This window comes from Pyxicephalus adspersus, chromosome 4 (genome assembly GCF_032062135.1).
Source record: "Pyxicephalus adspersus chromosome 4, UCB_Pads_2.0, whole genome shotgun sequence".
In the NCBI taxonomy this organism is placed as follows: domain Eukaryota; kingdom Metazoa; phylum Chordata; class Amphibia; order Anura; family Pyxicephalidae; genus Pyxicephalus; species Pyxicephalus adspersus.
The window spans coordinates 101,895,128-101,906,391 of NC_092861.1; the positions used below are offsets into that span (position 1 = coordinate 101,895,128).

Below are 11,264 nucleotides of genomic sequence, written 5' to 3' on the forward strand. Positions count from 1 at the left end.
TTTTTTTTTTTTTTTTTTTTTGCAATAGGTCTTAAATTTTAAAGTTTTGTACATTTGATTTACATCTTTAACTAGATTTATAAACAATAAGAATCACCATCATGTGAAAATTATTTTTTGGAATTGTCTCCTATTCTATATGGCATTTTTCACATAGCTTAGTCATGGAGAGCTGTTGAATAAAATCTTTTTGTGGTCACTACTACCTAGATTTTTTTTTTTCATTTTTGCATAGTTGTTATACGCTTAAAATGGCTCTGTCTGTCTTTGGGTTTTCTGCCTCCTGCACACACAACTGCTGTTTGTTTTTTCCTCATAGCCAGTGCATAGCAGTGCCCTCCCTCATAGCCAGTGGTCTGTTAAAAAAGACCACAGGGTTCTAATGCTGTGAGGCTAGGGTCTTGATGTGCCGCATCTTTCCTATCCTGAGGATGTTGCAAAAACTTTAAGTGGCCTCATTTGTCAAATACTCAAGTTGTCTGGTCCTAATTCAAAGCAGGCACAGGGGCGTCCAGGGGTATGGTAAAGGACACACATAGCTCCCCTGGCCTCATAGTTAACTTATCATCCGCATATTGTCACACACCTATGGGGTGGCATACTTCTGTTTTTTGGTGCAGATGATGATACATTTTGGTGTGTCCACTCTTGATAGCATAGCTATATTAGGCAGTTTGTTTGCATTCCTACAAGGGGTCACAGGAGATTGTATCCTGGGTGCTCCTCTATGAAAGGTCCCAGTGCTTCAAATTTTGTGCAGTTGAATATTGACTCTTCAATATTAAGTCCCAGCCAAGCTGGGTGCCATCTTCTCTTCATGGAAGAGGTCCCTGTGGACTGATGGATGTTTGCTTGTCTGGGTAACAAGGTAAGGCTTTCTGGTTTTATTTATTAGGTCCCTTATGGTGGCTTTGGCTCGTATTTAGTGTTTTTCAAGCTAAACCCCAAGACAAGCCATTGGGAGATTCTAAAACAAAAATGCAGCCAGTGTGAAAGGGCCCGCCCGCCCAAAAACGGGCTGGGGAGAACTATGCCTAATGCATACCTAATTCTCTTCATGAGGGCAAAAAAAGCACTTGGGTCTTTTTAGGGTCTCTATAGCCAGCTGAATTTGTTAAGCTATTGGTTTGGAAGTAGATAAAATTTGCATTGGCCAAATAAGATAAGACTGTTGATCCAGGGAACATCCAATGGAATCGGGAAGAAATTTTTTCCCCTGTTGGAGCAAATTGTACCATTGTACCAGGGTTTTTTTTTTTTGCCTTCCTTTCGATCAACTATGTCAATAGGGATTCATCTCTGGGATATGTTTATTTCCCTAGTGGTTGAACTGTTTTTTTTTAACCTGATTTACTATGTACCTTATTTTGAAATTGAAATACTAGGAGTAAAAGCAAACTGGCAAGCAAATTATCTCTGCTACGGTATGTGTTCAGGAAGACTGGTTCTTTCACCAGAACTTTTTTTGACCGGCCTGGAATGCTATTCATGAATCTTCTGGCTAATTAGTGCTTACATCCACCTATCGGTTAATGTATCAATAAAGCAGCTAGGCTGTTCAGTGTGTGAAGAGGCAAGAGGTGTGTATTCGAGACAAGTAGGGTGGTGCACCATCATTGGCACAACTAGTTTCTTGGCAGGTTGTAAATTTATTTACAAGCTTGTGAAAGCACTTTTAGCAGCAATAATTTGAAGTAATTATTTTCTGCAAATAAAAAAAATTTGGCCCTTTTGAAGTGATAGTCACACACATTTTACCACTGTACTCACAGCCAACAATCAGGATTAAAGGAAATGGGATCCTGTCAGGCTCATTAAATATCCCCACTGGTTCCAGGCAGGGCTGTTCCCTTTCACCTTTAATCTTACTTTAGAGCCGCTCATGTTCCAGATTAGGGCAAAACCCTAACATCCATGGAATTATTGTGGCAGATGGAGAACATAAAATCACAGCTTTTGTGGATGACTTGTTCTATCTTCCCTTATAGAATTTCTTTGCCAAACTTGGCATCTGAGCCTCAGTCTTTTGGAGTCCTCTTAAACATTAAGAATATTTACCAAAAATCTGAGGCTCTAAATGTATCCCTTTTGGAATCAGTAAGCACCTCCGTTCAGAGATCTATTTCTTTCCGTTGTGCTTTCAAAGCGATTGCATATCTGGGTACCTTAATCCCCCATGGCTTCTCCAGACTATATGCCCCCAACTTTCAGCCTCTGTTATCTAACTTTCTATCTTTTCACACTGATTTTAAATGCTGGTCAGAATAGGTACTATCCTGGTTTCATCGCTGTAATGCTGTTAAAATGGTTCTTAAGATCACCCCCCGGAATTTGCTTTTGCTGCTCGCATCTGCAGTGAGATGTGAAGCACAATGCAGGACTTCTGCATTGTGCTTTGCATCTCTCTGGAGATGCAGAGGAGCAGCTCCAGCGTCTGTGTGAGGCAGGCGGGACATCCCCATTTGCATCACCCGGGAGGATGAGTCATCTTCCGGGTGATGTGAGTGGTGATGTATTGGGGGGGTGTCTGGGAGAAAAATTTAAAAGCAGATTACAATGTAATCTGCTTTTAAATGGTTTTTACAGTACAAAAACACCACACAACATACAGGAATGTGTAACAGGACAGGGAGGCCCATTTTAATGGGCAGAGTGTTTTATGTTCTAATAATGCCTTAGTAATGAGATTGTAAGGAAAATGTGCCTGCCACTTGCACCTATATTTTAGGTAGGTATATATTTAGGAGCCCACCCCAATGCTCCTTGCTATGTTAGTGGCTCCAGGGTCCCCAATTTGTACTTTCAATTTAGGACTAGTTGCATTTTCCTCTGAAACAGCAACCTCAAAATTAAATTTTCATAACTTTTTACATTTGTGACTCCATATCTTGAAATTCTTTAAAGCTAGGGGGCTGAAATTGTAATAACTAGTATCTATGAGGGTCCCCTGTTCACCCTGAAAATTACAGGTCATTGTGACATACATATTAGGAGATATGGAGGTTTGTACACACAGAGCTGTGAGGTTGCAGAATTCACACGCAAAGCTAGAGGTGGATACATTTCACAGGAAGAAATCCGAACTCGTGCTTTGAGATAGGGGCGGAGCTGCCTGTGTCTCCTTCACATGAAGGCTGAACTGTGCTCACCTCTCAGCTGCAGCAATCCTCTGAATTGATGGCACACAGCACAGAGCAGCCTCACTGAGATCCGGACATTTGAGGATGAGAGCTGCCGAGAGCTGGGCGTGGTATTCAAAGATGCCGGGCGGAGCAACCGGCTAAAAACCTCTGGGGAGAACTATGATGTGGGAAGGACTAGGGGAACAGGATTGTGTGCAAAGGATGAGTGGGCGAACAGATTAAGGGTGATAGTGATATATAAAGGATAGTTATGTATATAAATAAAAAAGATAAATAATTCTTTATGTATGTGAGTAGGCATTTATGGCCAATTTATACTCTGGGACATATATTTGACATTTAGGGCTAATGTGATTGTAAGCTCTTTGTGGCAGGGTCCTCCTTTCCTGTGTCACTGTCTGTATTCGTCTGTCATTTGCAACCCCTATTTAATGTAAAACGCTGGGTAATATGATGCCGCTATATAAATCATGTTTATCAATAATATAAATAATAATTGTATCTATGTATCAAAATAAGATAACATAATAGAGTACATGATGCAAATATCAAATTACATGCTAATAAAGACGTTTATAAGGACTTAACAAAATGCAAGTTCTGCTTTAATGTACAGACGGCTATGTTAAAGCCCTGCGTTTTGAGGCCTCACAGTAAACTTTTACTTGGATGCATGTAATATTTCAACAATATGTTCTTTTGTTTTACAGCCAGGTTTTGAGGAATCTTTTGTTAAAGAAGCGATCATAGCTCGTCTCACAGATGACAATTTTGAAGTGCTTTTGTCAACTTTGAATTCTTTAAAGGTGAGAGATTGAATCATTCACATTCTGTTTGATGTATCCTATATATTAAACAAATGCAAAAGGGGCACAAAAGTTCTGTTACATACTAATCGAAAAAGTAGAATAGTCCAATAGTCAAGGGGGCTCTCCGGAAAGTGGTGGTAACTTTTTTTCTGACAGTTCTGCTTTTAAGAATATAACAAAAGAAAACGGGGTTGTTCTGACCCTGGGGAAGTAGGGTTGGTCGGTTGTAACTGATTGATTTTCTGGCACATGTGTGTTTTTTAATTCAAAAGTGCACGTGTTGCAGAGAGTTGACCACATATGTACTCGTATACCCTTTTTAACACTGCCTCAATTTTATTCTAGAGATTTGGATTATAAGTTCACGGTTTGATGATAATGCTAAAAAAAGAAAATCATTGTAGGCAGTGGATGGATTTTTTTACTTTTTTTTTTTTTCAGGTATACCATAATAATTTCACAACAGAACAGATGGTTTTAAATCTCCTTAACTTATTTTATCGAGCTGATCTGTCCAGAGAAAGTGGCTGGTATGTAATATTTTATCACATTTGCTCACTAATTGTAGCACTATTATTTTAGGCATGTTATCATAAATATTTGTGTAATTTGTTAAGCAGTTCAGATCTACTTTCACACACATAGTTAGTCCCTGGGCCTTATTTAATTAAGCCTTCCAAGACTGAATGGAGAGGATACACTTTCATCAGTGAAACTGGGTGATCCAGCAAACCAGGAATGGTTTTCTTAGTTAATTTGTTATTTTGTTAGCTAATGTTTTCAGTCCTGGACCAGATCCATTTTAGGTTTGCTGTGTCTCCCAGCTTCACCTATGAAAGTGTAGCCACTCCAGTCTTGTCTTTAATTAATCAGGCAATTAACTACAGCACTGTTAAAAAATAGTCATTTATTTAGTAGGCAGTAGGAATACCTTGTGTTAAATGTTTATAAAATAATATGTTATCTAAGAATAATTTGATAAGATTGTTATCTTAAGAATTTTTTACACCATTGATAGACTGATTACTATAGCACTTATATCTGTAACAAAAAGCCTTTTGTTGTGTTGCTCTTTTTTGTTTCTAGGTGCAAAGTTCTTGAAGAAGCTGTAAACCTTTTAATTCTGCAAAAATCAGTTGCAGATCATCCACAGCTGTGTATCAGAGTGATGATGGCAGTATTACCTCATATGCTGTTTACAAACGGGAATTTTAATTCAGCTGCACATAATATGGCTATAAACCTGGGAAGAAGCTCTGTGTGTAACTTGGTTCCATTGCTGAAAGGCTGGACAAAAGGTATGTCTGGAGAATATGATAGACTAACTTGAAAAAGTTCAGTGTTTACTGGCTTATGTCAAGACTTTAGAAGCTTTAGAAATCAAAAGTGAACCGATAGTGTGTGTGTGTTTGTGTGTGTTACCAGCACGTGAAACAGGTCCATATGTAATAAGCTCCAGCAGAACGGATCAATTCAAGTAGTGGGCGCAGCGTACAACGCATATGCAGGGTTTGCGTTGATACATCAGGTAGCATTTGCACACTTGCTCCATCAAAGTCCACTGGGGCCATGATGCCAAGCTTTTCTCAGGATCTACTCTTTCAAAGTGTACCAATGAATACGGCATAACACATCATTTGGCAGATTCAAACTTTGGTCGCGGATACTAGGAACTCTGTGTACACAATCCATTTCAATGGCGTTGCCCGGCAGGCGATTAAGAAGCATGTTTAAGATGGCCGTCACAGTGACACACAAATCAGCCTTAGCCGTGGCAGTAGGGATGCCCTGAAGGCGGACATTATTTCGTCGGCTACGATATTCCAGGTTATCGGTATGCAAGAAAAGGAGTTAGGTTGTGATTTCATTTCTCCAATAGATGACTCTAAAGTAGCTACTGATACTTGCACTGCGGGTGTGGAAGTTTCCAAGGGGGTAACCCTGGTATCTACTGCTGTTACACTTTGTTGCACTGTTTCCAACTCTTTGCGCAAAGAACACAAAGAGTCCCGGGAGTTAGACCCCCGGGACTCCTCAGGAAACATCACAGACTCCCTAGTGTAGCAAGGGAGGGAGTTGTGTGGCTAACAGCTCGTAGCCCAGGCTCCTGTGCTGGCAGGTGAGGAGCCGAAGGACGCCATGTTGGGCACCACGTGTTCCGGTGCTGGGGAGCTTTGTGAGACAAAGTAGCGTGTGAGATCTTGTTACCCGCTTGCTTTGGTCCCGGTGTCTTCCTACCGCGCGGCATGCAGTTTGCAGGGGATACTCACAAGTGTGGAGGATGCCAGCTCTGTCAGTACAGTATCCGCAGCGGGCGCTCAGATGGAAAGCTTTCCCATGCCGCCACCGGCATGACATTAATTTCCGCACTAGTACTGGGCGTTGGAATAGGGGTCCTTAATTCTCTGAGGGGGAGGGAAAAGAAACCCTCCATTCTCGTGTTTCTTATAGCCAAGAGGGGTTGAACGTATTCCAGTATATGTAACGCAGTGCGTGCAGCCAGCTTTGGCTCCCTTCAAACGCCAATTAATGTCACTACCAAGGTTCTTTAATAACCTGATGGGCATGATTTAGTTAAACTCAAAACCATTAATTTTCAGCATGTATTCATTATTACATCACCTATGCCCTAAGAACGTCATCTGTCTCATAATTACCTCCCTGGATCTCGGAATCCCCTGGGGAAGCTATAAGGCGAAATGCGTCGGAACCGAGACATTCTATTCATATGAGATACTGGATACGTTTATATCCTTCAGATGTTCATGATTGATTCTCTGTTCTGTAGAGTGATTGTACAATTAACTAGTTTGTAATCATACAATGTGATGAGTAAGTTTGTATGATGATTATGCCAAAAAAGCCTCTCTCTCTCTCTCTCTCTCTCTCTCTCTCTCTCTCTCCATTCTTTCTAATTGTTACATGCACATATAGGGTTGTCATATATTGCTGAACATGTTATCTCTTCCCCTTCTTTCTTGAACCACTTCTAGGCACTGTAATATAGAGACCTTCCAAAGCCCCCTATGGCAACTTATAAAAAATTTTTTATTAAATTCAGGGGCCAAATTTGAAGACACCATGTGCCATAAGTAACTTATTGCCTATTATTCATTAACTTAGTCATGTTAATGAATGTCACTAACTGTTTCTACCATAGTCATATGTAACTAATACAGTCTAAAGGCAGTTTTGTGAAGCCAATTAACCTAATTGCATGTTTTTGGGAAGTGGGAGGAAACTAAGTGCACAGAGGAAACCCAAGCATAGTGATAATTATTCTAAGGCACTCGTCAGCAAAGTTGTTAACACATGATTGCATAAAAAAACAAATATATTGTACAAAGAGCCATACATGCTGGAAAAGTTACAGAACACGAATACAAATACAATACATATAACAAACAATAATGTTACAGACAGGACCTATAAACAATAGTTATCATCTTTTGGTCAAAGGATGCTCTCTTACAAGCCAAACTGTACATAAACAATTGGTATATGCAATGTAACCCTCAAAGGTATATATTGTGATTAGTTTTTGTCCATAACCTGGAAATCTACACCAAAATGAGAAGAAATAACAGGTGCTATGCTAGTTGGTGCCTGGAATATTTGTTATTTCAAATACTCAAACTGCAAAAAGGAAGGGGCTTTAAGTAGTAGGTCACTTGTGAAACATAATTATGTTGTCTACCGCAACACTGGATCAATCTCCCAATTTTTGGGCTAACTGCCTCCTGTCTCCCCACATTTTCTTTCCCATGACCTGGCCACCCTCATTCATGGTTATTTTAGTGTTGCAGTGGATGACCCCCAGAAACTTGCTCTCTATTACTTGCCCTCCTCCTTTGGGCAAAAATAAATGGCCCCATATCACTGGACACGCCTGGTATTTTCCAAACTTTGCAACCTCACCCACCCTGTCAATTCAACATTTTAATTTACAAACTTTTTTTTCCAGTTCCCTGCTCCAAGTTCCCATCATCTTTCTTACTTTGAAGTATAGCATAAAGGTGTGGATAAGGTGTGCAAAATTAAAATTGATATTGTACCATCTGGTAAGAGTTCATGCTAGCAAATGATAAAGTTTTGAAAGAGGAGAAATGTTTAATAGCGTAGGTGAAAAAGTAGCCAAATATGTTATAAGTTGGGAGCTGCATAAGGCAAAACTAAAAACTATTTAAACTCCCCAGCGCTCAAACATATACGTAGTTTGCTCTTTGATGATAGTTGCTCTTTGATGTACTCCAATGGGTTTTGTTTATTCAAAGGAAATCTGATATATATTGATAAGTTCAGATGGTAATGAAGAAGTTTTCCATTCTAAAGTAATTGGTTTCGAACTTGTTGAAAGATCACAAATGTATTCATGGAAATAAGATGTAGATCTAGTTGTGACTTGGACAGCTCCTTAACATTTATTGTGAGGTTTACATTATTTTGGCATGTGTAGATGTGTTACTCAAGTAATCCCACTAACTTGTATATCTTGTTTTTGCTATCCCCAGCACTTGAGGACAGCTTACAGAGGGCTAAACCCGAAAGTTCTTTTACTGCAATAAACATGAATTTAGCTCGCCTAATATCGAGTAACATTACGGGAGTGGATTCATCTTTCATTTTGCAGATGGTATGTTTTCTGTAATTATTTGCTTCCTCAGGTTCTTTAGTCACAGCTCACATATACATTTGAGGGTATTCCCTAAAATTCTTCCGCTACGAAGATACTTAGAATGACTCCTGTTGCTTTTGGTACATGAGAAAGGAATTTTACCACCTAATTTTCAGCTTGCTACGGATATTTGTCTACTGTTTATAGAGCATGATCATTAAATACACGTTGGTTTGTTCTTGAGTAGACAAATGTACTTGCCTAGTGTTAAAATTGCAAATGTAAAAAAATAAATAAATATATATTTATTTGTTTTTTGTTTTTTTAATGCGCCAATGTTTTTAGGCCTGGCATGGGGAAATTGCTTATAGGCACCAGCTCTAAATGTACATGCAACATTATTATATGGAACATTGTTTCCACTGTTCCACACAGCAGCCTGATATACAATTCTATTTTTTAAAAAGTTTAAAAACAGAAAAATTGACAGGACGCAATTCTCTATTGGGGAAAGGTCATGTATAAACATTCCTCTTAAACTAAATTACCTGCCTATTTGCAATCCTCTGTAAAAAGTTCATTTATAGTTTCAGTGAGTGCAAATACAGCATACCTAGGTTCTGGGAATAAATGCACTGAAGACATTTTAGCTGAGCCAATCAAGGTGGCCAAAGACCAGGTAAAGATGGTAGTGGTGTCAGTGGAGCAAGGGGAGAGCTTAATTTTTTTTCTCTTTATATCCTAGACTATTCATTCATATACTATTTAGGCTGTTCAATTAAAAAAAAAATGACTTGGTACTCTCTTGTGCTTTGCAGATATTTACATAATGTTGATTGTAAGTTACATTACTTGATTTCATAGGATGCTGGATCCTGCTTTTGGGTAGACTAATTTGCCATCTTGAGGGGTAGGTCTTAGAGCTTAGAGCCAACTACTAAACATGACTACTGTAAGATATTACGTTCAGTATTTATTTCACTTTCTTCAAGTTAAGGGCACCTAACGTAGGAAAGTGAGGATAAATTACATTCCTGTCAGTCTCACATACAAGTCAGAAATGGGAGCTCCCAAATTTCTGTATGGACAGCTTTTTTTTAATTGTATAAAAAAACAAAAATTTGTGTATAATTGAGTATTGCTTTTCTAGATGTGTAATAGCATTTTCCTAATTCCCAACTGTTAAGCCTTTTTATTTATTTATTTGTTTGTTTTTTGTAGGTGGAGAATCTGGTACAATTGGAAAAGAATGCTGTCACTGTAAGGCAGAAATTAACTTTTTATGTGCTCAGTTATGCTCTAGTGGAAGGATACTCGCAATGCCAGGATCCTGGGCTCCAATTTGCCAAAATAATCTTTGAATTTCTTGAAAAGAAACTGAGAAAACTGGAGAGCTCAGCACAGGCAAGATCTATTTTTTTTTGTAGTCACTAAAGTAATAGCCTCAAATTTTGCAAAAAAAAAAAAAAAAAGTGTACATTAATTTGCAATATAACTCCAATATATCATATTTATGCCGCCAGTAAAGTCCATCTAATGCATTTTCCTTTGATGTGGCAATTTACTGCTTTTGGGCTTACAGTAACATTGTCACCCTCTTGTAGGCTGTAATATGAGAAGACTTTTGTAGGGAGTGTTATTATCAACATGGTCACTGCTGATGCAGTTTTGTTAGTCAGTAGCTGTTGCCTTTTCTGCATTTTCTGCACTGACAGCACCTCATACAGCACTGACTTAGGGCACTGTACTCCACTACTTCACTGACAGCTCCATATACAGCTCTGACTGAGAACACTGTACTCTGCTACTGCACTGACAGCACCTCATACAGCACTGACTTAGGGCACTGTACTCCACTACTTCACTGACAGCTCCATATACAGCTCTGACTGAGAACACTGTACTCTGCTACTGCACTGACAGCACCTCATCTACCGCTGAAACTGTCCCTCTGTAGCCTGCAGTGTCTGGAAAGCAAATTAAGCACAAATAAAGTAGGATTAGGCTCGCTCACTCGAGGCAAAGGAAGTGTTTTGATTACTTTTAGACTAGTAAATTAAGGAATTCATGTAAAATCTTTGTTTAGACATTGTACATGGATTTTTCTACTTTCTATGTGCCTTCTGTTCTAAAATGGCATTAATTAGTAGGTAATAGTAAGAAGACGCAAGATATAAATTGAGCCAACATGATCGAAAAGCTTCTGAATGTTTTACGCTTGGAAATGTCCTCTCAGAAATAATGTGATTCAATGTTCAGTAGCCATGAACAAGTAATGATAAATTGCGGAGCCATAAAACATATATATAAACCAAGGAGGAGGGCAAGGAGAAGTAGAGGTAAGAGACATTGACAGGAATAAATGAGAGCCCTAAGGGTGAAGCAGGATAGATGATGTATGGTCAGCCTATTTTTTATCTCGGTCAAGGGATCATGTGAAATTGGAAAACACATACAAATCATGCCTAATAGACATGCCTAATAAATATGATGAACAGTATTCATCTCCGATTAAAATCACCAACAGGATTTACTTGGCGGCAGGGTAGATATGTAGTTTTCCGATGTCATGATTCAGCTATCAACTAAGATCTATGCTTTAAAAAAAAAAAAAAAAAAAAAAAGCATAAAAGGAAATAGTACCTGCAAACATATGAAATGCAACACAAAATTTCGATTCAAATTTTCAGGAACTTT

The 11,264-nt window shown here is 38.8% G+C and overlaps 1 protein-coding gene across 2 annotated transcripts in view; it reads left to right on the plus strand.

Annotated features, from left to right (window-relative positions):
- The window catches only part of HEATR1 (HEAT repeat containing 1), a 147,183-nt gene that overhangs the window by 43,234 nt on the left and 92,685 nt on the right, over positions 1 to 11,264 (plus strand). For both annotated transcript variants that reach the window (XM_072409179.1, XM_072409180.1), the window contains exons 13-17: positions 3,854 to 3,949; positions 4,394 to 4,482; positions 5,039 to 5,250; positions 8,464 to 8,585; positions 9,789 to 9,971. In XM_072409179.1, the coding sequence (XP_072265280.1) occupies positions 3,854 to 3,949; positions 4,394 to 4,482; positions 5,039 to 5,250; positions 8,464 to 8,585; positions 9,789 to 9,971 (702 nt within the window). The remainder of the gene's footprint in view (positions 1 to 3,853; positions 3,950 to 4,393; positions 4,483 to 5,038; positions 5,251 to 8,463; positions 8,586 to 9,788; positions 9,972 to 11,264) is intronic.